The 19952-nt window shown below is 39.8% G+C and overlaps 1 protein-coding gene and 1 pseudogene across 4 annotated transcripts in view; one reads left to right on the forward strand and one right to left on the reverse strand.

Moving 5' to 3' along the window:
* Positions 1–19952, reverse strand: part of NARS2 (asparaginyl-tRNA synthetase 2, mitochondrial) — a 117377-nt gene that overhangs the window by 13010 nt on the left and 84415 nt on the right. For 3 of the 4 annotated variants that reach the window (XM_053670801.1, XM_037138547.2, XM_053670803.1), the window contains 4 exons: positions 18570–18668; positions 18420–18457; positions 11165–11231; positions 9606–9743 (listed from right to left, as the gene is read on the reverse strand). In XM_053670801.1, the coding sequence (XP_053526776.1) occupies positions 9606–9743; positions 11165–11231; positions 18420–18457; positions 18570–18668 (342 nt within the window). Of the gene's footprint in view, positions 1–4993; positions 5320–9605; positions 9744–11164; positions 11232–18419; positions 18458–18569; positions 18669–19952 lie in introns of those variants that run through there. The other variant, XM_053670802.1, reaches the window with a different exon arrangement.
* LOC119044300 (ubiquitin-like protein 5) lies at positions 17056–17378 on the forward strand (annotated as a pseudogene).

A 19952-nucleotide genomic window follows, 5' to 3' on the forward strand; every position in this document is an offset into this window, starting at 1 on the left:
CCTTCTGGATGGCACCACTCATAAGAAAATACTGATTATTTCTCCACTGCAATTCTCTAGTGTTAGGCTCTGCTAGTGCCGGTTAAGCAAACTCTTTGTTCCATAACAGAACTTCAGTTCTGCTGTCTGTTCACTCTCCTACACAGGTAACGATGAAGGCTAAAAATGATTTTACTACACTCTACTAATTTCCCTGACTTAGACAAAACTCATTCCTCTCTGGTTCCATCTTCTAGGCCGGAATGTGCCTGGCCCATCTCCTGCCACCGCGTGTGAGCTTCGACTCTGCCTTAGTCACACGGCCGCGGTGGCAAGCTGTCTAGAAACGGTCTGCGTTGGTATTCAAGCTGAACAAGCCCTGGCCTCTACTTACGACGACCCCTTCTGACTTTCTCTTTGATTCCAATCAATGTACTGAAAATAAAATTCAGACCTTGAAATTCAAAAAAGAGACTTCGAATTCAAAAACAAGCAGACTAGATAGGAACAAGGCCTTTAATATATTACCTTTTTTCCATGCTCAGTGCAAAGACAGGGGAAAAAAGTTTAATGTTCCTTCCTTTGATACCTCTCTTCCTACCTATCTTAGTATTTTTAAATACTGATGAAAAACACAAATTGTACACCTCCTTATTCTCACAGACATCTCATAGATTGCTACTAACAATGGAGCAATATTACATACTATTATCAAAAGATGAATGTTCCACAAACCAAAGGAAACATGTTTGTGGTTTTAGCCTCTGAGCTTTTTCTCTAACTGCTGACACAGACTGTATTCTGCCCCTAAAAACAAGGAGGCACACAGCTAAAAAGGAGAACCTTCCATGTGACAATGTAAAGATGCAAAGCGCTGCATGTAGCAAAGACTGGAAGTGGAATCTGGCCGGTACAGCGGCCAGTCTGAGAGCACGTTAGATGGACTGACATGTAGACTTCCGACTTCGACATGGTATCCCAGAACAGTTATCAGTCCTAGATATGGGAGAAACCGGCAGTTCCCTTCATCGCAGTTTCTGCTGATTTGAGGTTCAAGCTATTTGCTGCAGGTCGATTAACTAGCTCCATCCCAGAGAAATTCAGTAGATACCCCCTGGCTGAGTACTCTTTCTTCCAAGTTGACTTTGCAATAGAACTTTAGTGAATGCCCACTAAGGCTTAAATTTTCATAATCTGTTAAGTAATACTGAAACAATTTGAAAAAAGAGAATAGCTGTGGCTGGTGTAGCTCAGCTGGTTGGAGTGTTGTTCCATAACCAAAAGGTTGTGGGTTCGATTCTGGACTGGGTGCACGCCCGGGTTGCAGGTTCAATCTCCAGTTCAGGTGCGTACCAGGCGGCAACAGACTGGTGTTTCTCTCTCACATTGGTGTCTCTCCCTCTCCCTCCTTCCTCTCTCCCCCTGTCTCTAAAAGCAATGAAAAAATGTCCTAGGGTGAGGACAAAATTACCGTAGGATTTCAATCATATGTGGAATGTAATGAACAAACTGAACTAATACACAAAACAAAGACAGACTCACAGATAGACAGCAGGATGACAGCTCTGGGGGTGGGGCGGAATTGGGGGGAATGGAGGGATTGAGCGAAAAAGAATAAAAGAGAAAAAACTCATGGACATGGACAACAGTTGGTGATTGCAAGGGGCAGGGGAGTGCGCATAGGTGAAAGAGGGTATAAGATGAATAAATGGTAATGGAAAATACAATAAAATGATAATAAAAAAGGAAAAAAAAAGTGAGAACATTATCTGGTGTTCTTGGCATCTAATCAGAACGGCTGGACAGTCAATTCTTCCTAATCACACACAGTTGGAATGAACGCATATTCTTTTCTGTGAAGCCATTTCCCTAGCTAAATATTTGCGACCTGCTCTGGGGGAACTTACTCAGGGACCCAGACTGGGGGGCATGTGGCATTTTGCACACTTGCTTGGATTCATTTCATTTAGGCCCAAGATCTCTTCCCTTAACTTATCAAATATGTTTGATAATTTACAAGTTACTCATATATCCAACTGAGGAAAAACTTAGGCTACCTGAAATTAGAGAATCTTAGAGCTGATTAGTACCTTGGAGGTCACCTAATCAAATTCCCTGGTTTCATGGAGGGATAAATTGAGAATCAGAGATTGAACAGACGTGTCTAAGGTCACAGAGCTAAGTAGTGAGAGCAGAATTTCACTCAGCACTACTAATTTTTTAGTCCCATGCACTTTTCATTACAACATAGTGCATACCTTCTCTGTGTGAGTGTGTATGTTTTGAAGAGGGTTAGGAAAGAAAGAAAAAAATTATAACTGTAAAAAGATACCATTTTACTATTTATTACCTGTGGCCAAACTTATGAGTGTCAGTTAAACATCTCCCCACCTTTTCCCTCTGATTCCCTAAACAGGGCACCTGGGAAACACACCTGTTGTAATTTTTCAGATTGCATCATACCCACTGCAGAAACTTTTCCAACCTTACCCACAACCTGTTACTACAGACCTACAAAAGAAGCACAGAATTTAGTTATCTGGCCCAAAGCGGGTTCATTCACCACTGCAGGGTGAAAGCAGGTACTTTATACAAGTGGCTTGAAAAGAAATCTAGATCTCTGAAGGCAGGCTCGGAAGTTGACAGAATAGGTAAACACAGCCTGCGTCCTCACAACCACATCAAAGCTACAACTAAAATATAGAACAACCATCACTCAAAACTGTCAGAAATCAAGCTGAATGGAAGTCTGACAACTACAGTAAGAAACCACATCCATCCAGACTGGTAGGAGGGATGGAGAAGCAGAACGGGCTGGTACCATATCCATGTGTGGTGGATAAAAATTTGTGAGAGACATCTTGGGAGCGAGTAGTCCCTGCCCCATACTAGGACCCCCCAGTCCAGGGTTCCAATACCAGGAAGATAAGTCCCTGTAACTTCTGACTGCAAAAACCAGGGGGAACTGAGTCAGCAGAAGAGACTTCTAGAGTTCCAAGCAGTTCCCCTTAAAGAACCCACACATGGACTTACTCATATTCACTCCCTCTGAGCTCCAGCACAGGGGTAGCAGCTTGAAAGGTACCACTGGCATATGGGGAGGAACTGAAGAGCCTGGTATCAGGCAAGAATTGGGGGACAGTTTTCTCTTAGACAGAAAGGTGGGCAGAGGCTATTGTCCCTTTCTGAGCCCTCCCCCACAAAGTTACAGAGCTAAAGAGCTGGCAGGCCAGTGCCATATCTGGGAATTCATCAACCTGGCTGACACTGTCTGCCCTGCCTTGGAGATCCCCTAGACTCTGTCCGACCCAACTTCAGGGCCTACCCAGGCTGTTAACAGAGACTTTTGCATACAAAAGGCTGGTCTTGGCTCCTGCTTCACAACTTCCTAAATCCTCTCAAACAAGCAACAGCTGGCCTCAGTGAGTCCCCAGCTCCACTTGCTAAGTAGCCCCAGGCCCTGGCACTACCAGCGGCCAGCCTAGATTCACAGATTGGCTTTGCCTGGGAATCTCCAAGCCCAGAACAAGTAGCAGCCATCTCGGACTGCTTTATAGCTCACTCAGGGTGGTCCTGGGGAAAATACAGGCTGGGGCTGCCCTTGGCCTGCACCATCAGGGAAATCCCATAGCCTGCACACTGTGTGGACAACTATAGACCACATCAGACACCACTGCCTTGCCCCTGCATAGCTGATCCTCCAGAGGGTGGAAGTTGATGGTCACTGGTCACGCCAGTCCTTGCAGCTAACTAGCTTGTGTAAATCCCTCCCACTGACCTACCAACAGCAACTAAGGCTCAACTACAAGAGGATGTACTCAGCCCACATGAGGGCACACCTTGAGTACCCAGATAGGGGAGGCTGTTCCACTGGTACCTACAGGACACCTACTACATTAGGCCACACTATCAAGACAGGGAGTCATAGCAGCTCTACTTACTATACAGAAACAAACACAGGGAGGCTGCCAAAACGAAGAGACAAAGAAACATGGCCCAAATGAAAGAACAGATCAAAACTCCAGAAAAAGAACTAAACAAAATGGATACAAGCAATCTATCAGAAGCAGAATTTAAAACACTGGTTATAAGGATGCTCAAAGAACCTGGGACCTCGACTACATAAAAAAGATCTACTCAGAAAGGAGGGATACACTAATTGAAATAAAGAACAATTTACAGGGAAACAACAGTAGAATGGATGAAGCTGAGAATCAAATCAATGATTTGGAAGATAAGGAAGCACAAAATGACCAATCAGAAAAGCAAAAAGAAAAAAGAATGAAAAAAAATTAGAACAGTGTAAGCACCTACAGGACAACTTCAAGTGATCCAACATTTGTTATCACAGGGGTACCAGAAGGAGAAGAGAGCAAGCAAGAAATTGGCACTCTATTTGAAAAAATAAGGAAATAAAGACCATCATAATGAAAATGACAAAGGTTGAAGATACAGAGAGAATCTTAGATGCAGCAAGAGAAACACAGTTAGTTACCTACAGGGGTGTTCCAGTAAGACTTTTAGCTGATTTCTAAAAAAAACTTTGCAGGCTAGAAGAGATTGGCGAGAAATATTCAAAGTCATGAAAAGCAGGGACCTACAGCCAAGATTGCTCTACCCAATAAAGTTATCATTTAGAATTGAAGGGCAAATAAAGTGCTTTCCCGACAAAAACAAACTAAAGAAGTTCATCATTACCGAACCATTATTACATGAAATGTTAGAGACTTATTTAAGAGAAAGATCAAAATTATGAACAATAAAATGGCAATAAATACATATCTATTAATGCCTGAATCTAAAAAACAAACTAAGCATACATAGAGAGTGTTTTTTTCCTTTTTTTTCCCTTTTTTTCTTTAATTATTGTTCAAGTACAGTTTTCTGTTTTTTACTCCCATCCCAGCCCACCCCCGCAGTGCTCCCCACCTCCCTCCCATTTCCACTCCCCTTAGTTGTTGTCCATGTGTCCTTTATACTAGTTCCTGTAAATCCTCCCCCTTTTTCCCCTGAAATTCCCTCCCCTCTCCCCTCTGGTCGCTGTATGCCTGTTCTCTATTTCGGTATCTTTGTTTTTATTTTGCTTGCTTGTTTGTTTTGTTGTTTAGCTTCCTGTTAAAGGTGAGATCATATGGTATTTGTCTTTCACCACTTGGCTTATTTCACTCAGCATAATGCTTTCCAGTTCCATCCATGCTGTTGCAAAGGGTAGGAGCTGCTTCTTTCTTTGTGCTGCATAGAATTCCATTGTGTAAATGTACCATAATTTTTTGATCCATTCATTTACTGATGGGCACCTAGGTTGCTGTGTTTTGATGGTTGCCAGATGGGAGCGGGATGCTGGAGAATGGGTGAGGGGAGTAAGAAGTACAAATAGGTAGTTACAGAACAGCCATGGGGATGTAGAGTACAGTATAGGAAATGAAGTAGCCAAAGAACTTATATACATGACCCATTGACACGAACAATGGTGTGGGGACTGCCTGAGGGAGTGGGGGGTGCTGGGTGGTGGGGGGCAAAGGAAGAAAAACTGGGACAACTATAGTAGCATAATCAATAACAATAATTAAAATGAGAGAAATCTAGGTAGCTAATGAATCAATGTTATAATCTATGTTTAATGTATATAGTTTAAATAAATTACATTTCAATAATTAAGCTCTGAGTACTGTAAAAATTATAAAGTATACTACAGTCCCATTATAATCTCTTCAGGCTTCAAGCTGTGAGATATCACTAGACAGACCTGTCATAATAAGTTGCCCTTCTAAGGCCCTTCTAAGTTCTGAAATGTCTGTGACCACAGTCTATGAGAAAAATGCCTTTAAGGAATCTTATGCAAGAGCATGTTAGCATGTGGCAACACACACACAAATATTTTAACATTCTGGTGCCTTGTCACAGTAAAGACTTTATCAAAATCTAGGATGAAAGGAGAGAGGGCTTCATATTTATTTATTGTGCTATCTACACACCCAAACACTGTGCTTTGTATTTTTCATATATCACCTAATTTAATCCTCACAACTCCAGAAAGTATTATCATCTTATTTCTACAGATTGGGAAGCTAAGTCTCAAAGAAATTATATAGCTTATTTAAAGTCACATAATTTATAATGCATGAACCTGGGACTTGAACCCAAGATTTAAAACTACTGGACTTTCCTTTATGCCATGTTGCTATCACTCAAAAAATTTAGAGTAAAAGCGCTCTTTAGCTTCCCAGGAATTTCCTTAGCAAACCAAGTCACTCACTCACTACTTGTCCACTCTGTGTCTAAAACTGCTGGGCTCTATTCATCCATCCATCCAATCACCACCTACCATCACCAAATAGATAATGAGGTGCCTGCTATGTACCAGGCATTATGCTAGGCACCAGGGACACACTGATGAGTGACAAAGATGTCCTCAAGTCGTTTGGCATAGAGGAAAGAGTCAGCAATTATTGTCATACAAACTGCATACACAGCAATTACAGTCATACCACCTGTGCGTGGTACCATTGTGGCATCTAACAGGGGTGTCAAACTCAGTCTGGAAGGTTGAGGAAGGTTTCTCCGGGGGAAATGATGACTGCATAGTCAGATGATCTGGAGAATGAGGGAAATTACTTTGGTGAAGATTTCCATAGATTGAGGGAGCACTATATACAAAGATGCTGTGGTAAGAGAACGCACTGCATGTCTGAAGACATGGAAGAAGGGCCCTGTGGACGTAGCAGAGAGAGCAAAGGGAAGCGCCACAGTGCTCGGGGAAGAGAGACAGGAGCCGGGCTTGCGGGCCATGTAGAAGAGTCTGACTTTTATCCTAAGAGCAGAGGGAGGCCACTGACTGGTTTTAAGAAGGGAGGTAACAGGATCAGATTTACATTTTCTAAAAGCTCATGCTGAAATGGGGGGAACTAACCCAGAGGAGGAAAAAACAGATACAGAAAGATCAGTCAAAAGGCTACTAAAGTAGCTCAGGCAAGAGATGATGCTGTCTTAGTCTAAAAAGGTAAGAGTGGAAATGAAGAGAAGTGGATAGGTTTGAGATACGTTTAGGAGTATAAAAATGACTTAAAATAACTTGAATAGGGAAAGCAAGACAGATGAATACTTCACAAATTAGTTACTGGCTCGTACAATGAGATGGACAGAGAATACTAAAAGGTCAAACTTGGGGGGAGGACAGGAGAAGAGGAGCAACCCGCGGGTTGGTTTTGGGTGTTAAGTTTGGGATGCTTCTGAGACATGTAAACGGCAACAGGAGTCCAGAGCTCAGAGAAGTCTGGATTAGAGACATAAATTTCTGAGTTATCTGAAAAGAACAGTAAACTATGGATAGGGATGAAATCACCCATGGAGAGAAAGAACTCGGATGGAGTCTTGAGGAATCTCAACATCAAATGATTAGTGGAAGAGAAAGAACCTGCAGAGGGTACTAAGAAAGAACCACCAACTGAGAAAGGAGGAAAACTGGGAGTATGTGATGTCACAGAAGCCAAGGTAGAAGAAAGTTTTCAGAATAAGAAAGTCAAGAATAGGGCTGAATACTGAGAGGTGAAGTACGCCTGTTGGACTTAATGACGTGATAATTCGCACAGACTCCAGAAAGCACAGCTAGAAAGTGGCGTGACGGGTGGAAGTCACGTTCGAGAGACGGAGCAATGAGCCGTAGATGCCGTGGTGGTGATTAAAAACTCACTTGCCAAACTGAAAAAGGTAAGAATTTCATGTGAGAAAGCAAAACTCACACAGAAGCTACAAAAAGTAGACATAAATCTACCAGTTTTACTAACTCTTTAAATGCTCTAGAAATCTAGAAAGGGGAGGCTCACGGTGACTGGTAACACAGGATAAGTCTTCACAGAGAAGGAAAGCCGTAAGCAGGTTAAGAAGTATAAAACTGAACCAAGGAAAATTTAGGAAAATTTCCTCAATTTAGGAAAATTACATGAGAAGACTACATGGCGTGTGTGGGTGGGTAGTGGGGAGATGGGAGTGGGATGTGGTGGAGTGGTAAAAAAACTAAGAGATACATGGCCCTCTGTATTGTGATGCAAGCTTAATACTGAATTATGTAGGACTATATATAATCCATGCCCTAGTCTCTCTTATTTTTTGCTGCCAACCTGTTGGCCAATTCATTTCTCAAAATCAATTATACCAGAGGCTTATTAGGGAAAGAAAAAAATAGGAAATCATAAATTAATTGTGTTGCTCATTTGATTCAGACAATGCTGTGTGAAAGGGGTAAAATCAATGGCTAAAATGCAACTTGGTATTTGTGATTTTGAGGCAATGAGATTTGAGGAAAGAACGGGGGATTCAGCCCTGACTGCTATATGGCTCAGTTGGTTGGGCATCATCCTGCAAAGCGCAAGATTGCAGTTTGATTGCCTGGTCAGGGCACATGCCTGGGTGTTGGGCCCAGTCCCAGTAGGGGTGCGTGCAAGAATCAACCGATCAATGTATCTCTCACACACTAATGTTTCTTTCCTTCTTTTTCTCCCTCCCTTCCCCCATCAAACAAACAAACAAACAAACAAACAAACAAACGTAGACTTCAGAGCCAGAGGCAGTCAGGTTTGAATACTAACTCTGTCACTGTTTGTAGCCTTGGGAAATGCAACTGCTGTCTCTGCATCTCTAACATGAGAGAAAAATTAAGTTTCTTGGCAAGGTGTTTCAGGACTTAGAGATGAAATGGTAACGCTTGGTTCACGGGAATCTACTAATTGTTGGCTACTACTGTTTTAGTAATACTGTTAAGAGAAAAACAGGAAACACATGCAATGAGATAACCTTGTATACCCTAAGATGGGGATGTTTTATTTACTAGCGGGTCCTGATCTACATTTTTCTGCTGGTATTTATATAAAGAGAAGTGCAAAGCACCAAATAGCAAAGTTTAGTTTTCAAACTGTTTTTGAGCTAAACATATTTGTATCATAATCTTTTATAATTAATGATATTAAGTATATAACTATTCAGTACATATTTAAAGAGTCAGATATATTCTTACTTCATATACTGACAATTTTGTAAAGAAGCAAAGAAGAGACAAAAAAGTAAACCAGAAGAATTAAAAAAGCAACTAAAGTTAGGAATGAAAAAAAGAACAGAGGATAAAAAGGCTAAAGAGAGCATGGAGAGAGAGGAAGAGAGAGAGAGAAGAGGGGACAGGAGAGCGCTGGCAGGAGAATCTGCCCAGACTGCTCCTACCCCTGGGGTGCCCGCCCTCCCCTCACTGTTTGCATCTGACAGCCTCTGCCGGCCGTGCTGGCTCTTCCTTTCCCCTGCCCAACACACTCCCCCCACCGCAGCTCTGAAGTTTCCCATCCAGTACTTAACCGGACAGCACACCTGCTTTTGCTATACAGTGATCTAGGCTACTTCCTTTCAGTTATAAAAAGCAAAGCAAAACGAAACATAACATACCTACATTTGCATCTGCTAAACTTAAGGACACCTCTGGCTTAGAAATGAGGAAAATCTAGAGATGGCCTTTGAGAAATTTATCATTTTAAAAGATGTAAAGTGATGAGTTTAAGAAAGTACGCTAAAGAATAAAATTAAGTCAAGGGAAAAACCCAGACCCCGAGATGACTAACCCCGATTCATTTAGTGTCTTTCCTTACCGTGCGCTGAGGCCCATCTTCATTATCCCTCATGTAGAAAGGCTTGAGTGCTAATGGATAATTAATGACAAAGACTGGTATGTTGCCACAGTGCTTCACCAGGTACTTTTCATGTTCAGTATGCAGATCAACGCCCCACTGCAAGGAGAGGGAAAAAAGAGATTACCAAAGGAGAAGACAGAGCTGAAATGTACAGTGCCAGACCTGAAAATAACCTGTACCGGTTCTCTCCCTGAGGATCAGCAATGTGCGGAGCTGTCTGCTGAGGTTACACAGACAGCTAAACTAGACAGAGGTATGTGTTAGCAAAAACATCCAAAGGCCGGAAAAGATGAAAGCTAAAACTAGCAGATAAACACTATGTTCTCTGCCGCCCATCTCAGGGAGCAGCGTTTAGCAGGTGAATAGCATGTTCAGGAAAACAAAGTGCACTTTCCCCAGTGTATAAAAGTGACCTCAAGACTCATAGTTTTTATTAATATTGCCTAGAGCTTCTTCTACAGCTTCTGTTTCTAAGTCTCAGGAAATTAAATGATGAAAGATAATATTTCTAATATTGAGTCCATCTTTGGCTAGATGGCTTCTCTCAGTGAATTTTTTTAATAAGAGTCAAATGATATATCAGATGCTTTCTTATGAATATTTAATAACACTGTTGATCTATTTATTTGGCAAATACTCAATGTGCCTATTAAATCTTAGGTACCATGGTAGGTATTAGATACAGTGGCAAGAAAAATAGAATCCTTGACTTCATAAAACTTCCAGAGTATGAAACAAACATCAAATACAAAATTATACAAAGAAATTAATTGATTACAAACATAACAAGCACAGGGCACTATTATAACTTATAAGAGCATCTGAAAATTGGGGTTGGGACTGATGTAAGAGCTGGTTTGAAGACAAAGGTACTGCGTTCTAAACATTAATGTACTGCTCCCACCTGTCTGGCAATACCTTAGTTACGGGGAGGAGGTACTGGCACAGGAATGAGGAGACTGGCCTCCAACACTATGTGCATGTTCACTGATGAATCGTGTGACCTCTATGGACCTAAATCTTTGCCAATAAAATAAGGGAGTTCTTAAAATAAAAACCCAAATAATTCAGTATTTTCCAGAGTGGATCACAAATTAGAAGACTATAAAGTTCAACAGAAAAAAGAAACCTGTTTAGTGTGTTGTTTAAACTCACTTAACCTCTTGCCTGTCACCTGTTAGCCTCTTTCACACTATACTTTGGGAAACACTGAGCGAGTTGATTTCTATACCAACAGTCCATGACTGCCATTCTTTTTAAGGATTTTCATCTTGCTAAACTTGGGAAACTTCTTTATAACCCTTTAGTTGCTGCTATAGCAAACAATATAATTCTACTTCAAAATTGTATTTCATTTTAAATATTTCAGCAAGGTTGAACAAACATTGAAAAAAGCCAATATACAGATAAGCAAATCCTGCTAATAAGAGAAATAAGGTTATTTTAAATGATAAGATAAGGATGAGGAAAGCATATTTACACACACACACACACACACACGCATACACAAATACTACCTCCGGGGTGAAGGTGAAGTTCTGAGATGCCCGCTTTAAGATCTCCACTGCTTCGGTATAAGAAATGCTGGAGAGAAACAGCAAAAGCAGAGAAAGGTCAATACAATGGTCAAACAATATGTGCTTGGCACTCTTCTAGGCACTGGAGATACAGTAAGTAAAAACAAAGATCCTGCTTTATGGAGATATCTATCTATCTATATATCTATCTATCTCTCTCCATATATATATATCTCCCCATACGTGTGTATGTGTGTGTGTGTGTGTGTGTGACGGGGGTACAGGTGGGGACCAAGATAAACAAATAAACAGAAATATGTAATATATGATGCCAGGGAACTATTGGGGTTATGAAGAAAAATAAAGCAAGGTGAGAAAACAGAGGACGATTGAGGGTGCTGTTTTAGAAAAGATGTCACCAAGTTGGCAACATCTGAACAGTAACCCGCATGAAGGAAATGAGCCATATAAATATCTGTGGGCAAGGATCCCAGGCAAAAGGAACAGTGGGTACAAAGGCCTGAAAGGAGGCCTGAGTCTGCTCATTCAAGGAACAAAAAAGTCAATGTGACCACAGTATACTGAACGGGGGAAGAATGCCCGGAAATTAGATAGGAAAGGTAGTCAGTCACAGGTCAGATCCTATGAACTCCTTCAGGCCAGTAAGGCCTCTTTAATACACTCTAAGCACGGTTTAGCACTGTTCAGGAAAACTGTCACTGGTCACCTTACTAAGAAACCCTCATGCCTAAGGCAAGCCAAGCCAAAAATTTATACAAACTATTTGAATAAATAATATATGAACATCATTTAAAAAATCAAGAGTATAAAAGAGCATTCTTCCCATTCCGTCCCACAGCTACCTAGTTAGTTCCTCTCCTTATACACTCGCCGTCAGTGGTGTTTTGGGTACCCTTCCAGAGGGTTTTATACATCTACAAGCAAATATTAATATACAATCTCCCTTTCTTAAAATAGATGGTAGCCATAGCACATACCATACATTTTTAAGTCTTTATTTACTCAGTAATATAACTAGCAGGTCTTTCCATATCAGTGTATGAAATGCTTCATTTTTTGAACTATTACATGTATCCTAATTATTTTTAAATAGTCATCTACTGATGGGTACTCCAGCCATTTCCAATCTTTTGCAATTATAAATCATTACTACATATACTTATTTTATACTCTTACAAATGATTCTTATATACTAGTTTTGCAAATAAAAAATGAAATTGTTGGATCTTTGGCAGTGTCTTTCGAAACATATAAAACTGCAAATGCACATATGCTTTACAGGCCTATACCAATTTGTGTCCACCAACGATATACGATAATGCCAGTTTCCCTAAGTCTTCTGCAACTGTGCTTTGGATGATTAAAAACAAAAATTCACTAAGTTCCTAAAGAACTTTGAGCTCAAACTATAACTTACCCAACACAAACATATTCTCTGAAAAAAATGAAGTTCATGCCATAATAACTAATCAGAAAGAGCCGTATCTTACAGTACAAATAAAGTCCCCAAAGCTATGTTTTGAGTAGTAAGTTTTTCTAACACAAGATTTCCACTCAAATTAAAAATCTAGCATTGAATAACATGTGATTTCTAAGGTCAGAATGGTGTTAGTGTTGGTAGTAATGGTAATTTTTAAACCACCATTTTACAGAAGGGAAGCTGAAGCTCAGAGAGGATCAGTAACTTGCCAAAAACGGCTCGTCTGAGTAAGTAGTAAACCCGGACATGCTGACTCCAGAGTCTAAGCTTTTAACAGAAGTAATGCCTCAACCACTTGGAGTTTCATCTGTTCAGTGAAAACAAAAGATTTGGGTTTTCCCTCTCACCCTACCACCACTTACTAGCTATGTAAATCACTTCACTTTAATAGAAGCATTTTATAAATTTTTTGTAACATGCTATAACACATTGAAAAATTAAGTATTATCACTTGTAAAAAAGGAGGCTGGATTATATTACCTAATGTTCTTTCTGCTTAGACATTCCATTGTTCTAGTCCATCATTACTTGATATGATCTATGCATTACATGGAGAAATATAAGAGCAATCAAAAAGGATTTTGTGCCATCGATATGTTACTGTTACATTATTAAAAAAATAAGTCTCATGTCCCAATGTCTCTTGTTATTCTGATATTCTGTCCTCCTCCCTCCACACCTCAAATTGAAACAGAACTTTCAAGTTCAAATTACAGGTCTGATACTGGATATTCCTAATGGCCTTCATCATTTCTCTCTAATTTTTGTCGGTATATATAGAGAGAATATTTCTTTTCCCTCCCAGAAACTATCTTCAAAGTGCTTTGAGGAAAGAATTTGAGAAGACATTGTGAAATAGCATGATACAGTATCAAAATACCTTCACGTTTCAAAATTTTAATTGTTGAATGAAGAAAATTACTATGAAGCTTTTGGAGTAAAACCGCTATGCTAAAGAGATCATTATTAGTATTCTTTGCCTCACATTCAAGGAGACAAAGAGCAAGTAAAAAGGTAAGGGCTCTATATTTTAAAAACCTTCATACCACAGCAGGGGTGTCCAACCTTTTGGCGTCTCTGGGCCACACTGAAGGAAGAAGAGTTGTCTTGGGCTGCACATTAAATATGCTGTGACACATAATCACACACACAAAAGTCTCATAATGTTTTAAGTAAATCGACGGTTTTGTGTTGGGCTGTGTTGGGCTGTGTTGGGCTGCGTTGGGCTACGTTCACAGCCGTCCTGGGCTGCACGCGGCCCGTGGGCTGCAGGACGGACACCCCCAAAAGGAAATGGGAAGTAGCTGAATTCTATTTCTGCTTGATAAAAGCTAAATTCAATTACTACACAAATCTTTTGCATAATATATATTTACATGAAACAACTATAACAAGTAGTCAAGAATACACTGAGACCTACTGAAGACTATAGTCACATGATGTTTTGTGCGTGTGTATTTCAGGAAGTATCTCAATTCTAACTCATCATGCCCAGGTCTACTGTCATGTCCTCTGCTGGCTGTTAAAATCTCTGGTTTCAGAGACTGGCTAACCCCGCTCCATCTCCACCTCCTTGAGAATCCGCAGCATCACGTCATTTTCGTGTATCCCTCCAGTGTTCAGGTCCTTATTCATTTCTAGCTCCTGGGACTTCTCTAGGGAACTCAACAAGGCATTTTAAAAAATGAAATGATTTTATAATATTTTAACTGGTGTTTTCGGATGGTTTGTAGCAGGAGTGTTTTCAAGTTATCTGCCACACTCTTCAGTAGTAGGCATTTGATGCTTTCACCAATATAAGGCAGACAAGCGGTCCCTTTATAGATGAGAAAACTGAAGTTCAGAAAGGTTAAGATTTACTATGAATCAGGTTCACAGTTGTAACTAAATAGTCATTCATGCAAATACTGGGCTATTTGTATTTTTCCCTAGACTTTAAATTCCATAGCAGGACCAATCCATGCCTATTTTCACTACTGAATCCTCAGTGACTGGCACAGTGCCTAACTCAAAGTAGGCAGTCAATAAATATCCACTGAAAAATATTAATTCACTCATTAATGGATAAAAAGTGGCAGAGGCAGGATTAGAATCCACCATACTCAGTGTCGACAGTAAACAGTGACAGGAGTTAACAGGGGCCCTCAGGGAGAGGACCTAGTCTGAAGGAGAACACCCTCAGCCCCACGGTCTCTCGGTTGTCACTTATTAATCCACTCAGTCATTCAATAGATATTTACTGAGGTCTTAAGCACTGAGGGTACAATAGTAAACAATCTAAACAAGCTCCTGACCACACAGAGGTGACAGACACCAAACAGTAACCACACACATACATTTAAAACTCAACTATGATTTGTGCTGTGTGGAATGGGTGACAGTAACAGCACAGCCCACAAGGTCATTTCCCCAACTTCAGTATTTTACAGACTCCTGGCACAACAGTTAAGTGATATATAAGCATCTTAAAGACAGTGGGGGAGTTACAACCACTCCAGCATTAATTTTAATGCCCTTTCAAATACAGGAAATACAGTGGCTGAAAGCTGAGCTTTGAAATCAGTCAAATATGAGTTTGAATCTCCATTTCATCTTTTCTTTGCCTCATCTCTGAGTTGATTCTTCATCTATAAAATGGCAATAATAACTGCTTACAGACTTGTGAAGCTAAAATGAACCACTAATGTATGCAAAGTTTATCAATGGCCTATAGTAAATATTCGATAAATGGTAGCTATGTTTTTCCCCCCATCTAAGGTCTCATTTCTTAGGTAGGAGCTACATTATTTAAGATATTCTCCCTGGTTTTCTATCACCAGTACAGATTTCTTCAGATGCCCAAATTACTTCTTTCTTATCTACTTAATTACTACTTTTATCAATTTGCTTATGTCCAGAGCTCTCCTATTAACTCCAGATCTGGGCACTCAAACTGCCTCCCCAGCCTCTATAACTAGATGTCTGAAAAGCTTCTCAATCTTAAAAAGATACCAGATGATGACGATCCTGATACCACCTTCTCTTCCCCAACCCCCTGCTACTCTCATGGCTTCCCAACCTCAGTCACGGCAACTCCGTTTTTACAGCCATATAAGACAAAAGCTTTGAAGTCACCCGTGACTCTTTCTCTTTCTCACTCTCAACAAAATCCTGTTTGCTCTATCTTTAAAATATATCCAGAATAGAACAACTCTCTACCTCCACTGCAACTATCCTGGCCTGCGATGGTTAATTTTCTGTACCAATTTGGCTGGGCTCTGGTACCTGGAAATTCAATCAAACATTACTCAGGATGTGTCTGTAAGGGTGTTTTTTGGATGGGATTAAAATTTAAATCTGTGGACTCTGAGTAAAGCATACTGCTCTCTGCAATGTGGGTGGGCTGCATCTAATCTGTTGGAGGTCCTAATAGAACAAATACTGGCCTCCTCTCCACAAGAAGGAATTCTGCCAGCAGACTCCCTTTGGACTCTGATGGACGACTGCTCTCTCCTGGGTCTCCAGCCTGCTGGACCACTCTATCAGATTTGGAACTCGTCAAGCCTCCACAATTGAGTGTGCCAATTCCTTAAATAAAGCTTCTTATATATATACCTTGCTAGTCTTGTTTCTGTAGAGAACCCTGACTAATACATGGTCCATCCATGTTGTCTCAAATGGCAAGATACACTTCTTTTTCATGGATGTGTAATATTTTAGCATTATCAATCTAGTTGGTTCTCTGTTCTTACACATGTTCTACTACAGCTTATTCTCAAAAAGCAGCAAGAGTGATCCTGTTAAGTCCAATTCAGGTCTCATCAGCTCTCTGCAGGGAATCCTTCAATGGCTTCCCCACATGATCCAAGTACAAACCCAAACTCCTCATGGTGACTTCCAAGGCTGCAAGTAATTTTCCCATCCCTGCCTCCTCTCTTACTTTATCCTTTACTATCCTCTTCCTGTATTCACTCTTCATTGTTACTTGAACACATCAGGTATGCTCCAACCTCAGGGCCTTTATACTTGCTATTCCCTCTGCCTGGATGGTCTTTTCCCAGATTCTACACAGCTAGTTCTTTCACTTTCTTTAGATCTTTACTCAAAAATCATCTCAGTGTGATATTCCCTGCTACAATTTCTAAAATTTCTATCTCCTCATTCTTTTTTTTTGTCTTCTCTTATGTACTTTCTCTTCTCTGGGTTTTCTTCCCCGTAATATTCATTCTCGCAGACTACATGTTTTACTTCTTTCTTCGCTATTACTACCTCCACCAAAAATGTAAGCTCAGTGAAGGCAGGGATTTTATCTGCTTGGTCACTGCTTTAACACAGCTTTTATAGCGAGGGCTCTTTAGTGAGGAGGTTGTGGCATCAGCAGGTTCCAGGCAATTCAAGCAAAACAAACAAGATGGTCCAGTTTGTTTGCAACAACAGTCTGGTGAGGAAGGTCCACATGAAGTGCAACACCAATGACACCATCAGTGACCTCAGGAAGCTGACTGCAGCCCACGCTGGTTCATGCTGGAATGAGATCGTGCTAAAGAAGTGGTATGCAATTTTTAAGGGGCATGTTTCTCTGGGAAACTATGAACCCCACGTGGGACGAACCTGGAGCTTTATTACCAAGAGAGCAGGACTCCTTCCCCTGGTCCTGCCCTGGTCCTGCCCTGCCCTCCCCTCCCCTCTTCTCCCACCCTCACCTACCATACCGGTGTGAACGTTTGTTTGTAAAAAGTCATGTTAATAAAAACTTGGAATTAGGAAAAAAAGAGACATTTTTTTCTAGAATGCCTGGCACATAGTAAATATTCAATATAAATTTAAGCGAAAGAAAAAACCTCAGAGCCTTCACTTACACTGCATTGTCTTTCAATTCTCTATCTGGGGGCTGCTGACTCCTCCTTTTCTGACTCCTCTGCTGCCCTGCTATTTACTCATCAGGCTCCACACTCATCAGAAACTTTTAAACTGAGGGTCTAGGCTGACACCTGAAACTCTCAACTCCATCAATCTGTCAAGGTTCTTCCTTTCCCTCAACTCTGTCAATCTGTCAGGTTTTTCGCGTCCCTCCTCAAGGACAGGTTGAAATCTTTATTAGAACAAAAACTTCCTAAACCTAAAAATTACAATGGAAGAATGACATCAACTTATTTTCAGACACAATTTTCTACTCTATTAGGTTCAAACTTACTTCCTATACACAATGTAAATGCACTGAGTACTAAGTCTAATATGCCTGTCTGCTTATATGATTGGTAAAATAAACAACCAGTCCAGTATCGAGTACTACTTAAATGGAATTATACTGGAAATGAAGCAATAATATATGTTTTATGTTTTTTTAAAAAGTGGCAAAAAAGTTCGAAATATATTATCACATTTTAGCAAGTGAAGGTAAAGAAGAAAAAGAAAAGAATGAAACAGAAAAACTGAGAGGTAGATGTTACATACATGTACTTTAAATCTGTTTTTTAATAAGCCACATTTTGATTTTTTGATTACTTAAGTTAGTATTAGTTTGAATTGCATTAATACAGTTAATAATTACTGTGTTCATTTATCTAGATATAATTTATTCATTTATTTATTCATGAAGCTTTGGTTATCAACTATGAACCAGACATGAGAAGTATAAAAATAATTAAAACATGGGTCTTACTTGAGTCTAGGGAGTGTATAAGCAGGTACATAAACAAAATAATTTTAATACAGTGTGATAAATATAATTATAAAGTATTAATTAAGGTCAGAAAAAGTATAATATTTACTTACATTAAAAAGTTGTTTTTTAGCATATGTTCTAATCTGTCCTTGTAAGAAAAGATAAAAAGGAAAATTTATTATTAAATGTAATTATTCCATTATATTAATTAACATATTTAAAGAGTGAACGTATTGGGCTTTATCCACAAAACTAATTACCTTTTGGTCAGGAGCTATGAATTTGTGACAGAGCTCAACATCTTCAGGACAATTTGAGAGAACCATCATTGTTGCAGACTTGAAGAGCCCCTCCATAACCTATGAGAAGTAACACAGAATTGCCTGACATGTGAGCTACTTTATATGAAAAATCTGTTTAGGGTATTGTAAGGATTGCTTTCCAAGTTTTAGCAACTATAAATCCATTAGACCTCTTAATCCTGAATGTACTACAGCAAGTTCAATTTTTCAGACTGATTAGAAGAGGAACTGCAACTTCTCAGAGTGGGTAAAAAGAGAAAGAAAGATGTTTAAATCCTTTGTTAACAGTTTCAATACTAATATTGAAGTAGAATGAAAAATAAACAGCTAAAACTGACAGATGCCTTTCTAAATTTCAGGTACTCACTTGCAGAACCGTAACAACAACAGCACCGGGCTTGCAGGATTGTTGTGAGTTAAATGAGATAATCCGTGTAGAGGACTTAGCTCAGTACTTGGCCCACAGAAGCACTCAACAAACACTGTGAAGAGTGAGACACTTTCAAAAGTGTTCATCCAGTCATTGGTAAATAGAACTAAACTTGAAAATTAGAGAGGCAATGAGGTATATCTATATCTAAGTATATAAATTTTTGCTTTGCTAAAGCATAAAGTAAAAATAACACATATAGGCTTACAGGGTGGGCAAAAGCAGGTTTACAGTTGTAAGTGAAACAGAATTCTTGTGTTATCATTTATTAATTAGTGTATTATTTTCCATACAAACTTTAAAATTACTTCTGCTCGTCCCGTATAAGAATTCATTCTACTAGAAGCATCCATAGAAATCTCATGGGAAAAACTTGTTCATAAAAGAAAAAAGTGATTGAAATGGAAAATTTCTAAAATGTTTTTAACCTAAACTACAATTTTTGGTCTGAAGTCAGTAAAACCCTATCAGACCCTCCAGACGCTGTACTCGTAAACACATGAAGAATTCTTAAGCACCGGAGCCGCACGGGCAGGAATCTTCCTTTCCTCTCTGGCATTTTTATATTTTACATTTTTATATTTGGACCAATATATAGTATTCAAAAGTAAAAAATAACCGGGTGAAAGATGAACAAAAGGAAGCTGAAGATTTTTTACCTTGAGGCTATATCACCTCCGATCTAGCAGTGAGATACAGAAATCACTAAGTAACTGAGTGGTTTCTGAAGAGCCATACCGCCAGTTACTAAAAAGAGCGATGCCTACCGGGAGAAACAAAGAACAGCAGGGCTGGACGGTGCACCTGAACTGCTGAGGGACGCAACACACTGACCTGTAGGGGGAAGACTCTGACCACTGGGGCTATTAAATCAGTGTCTTCCATAAGCAGTTGACCTCCATCTGAAGAAG

This window comes from Artibeus jamaicensis, unplaced genomic scaffold (genome assembly GCF_021234435.1).
Source record: "Artibeus jamaicensis isolate MK-2021 breed Jamaican fruit bat unplaced genomic scaffold, CSHL_Jam_final contig_64, whole genome shotgun sequence".
NCBI lineage: Eukaryota > Metazoa > Chordata > Mammalia > Chiroptera > Phyllostomidae > Artibeus > Artibeus jamaicensis.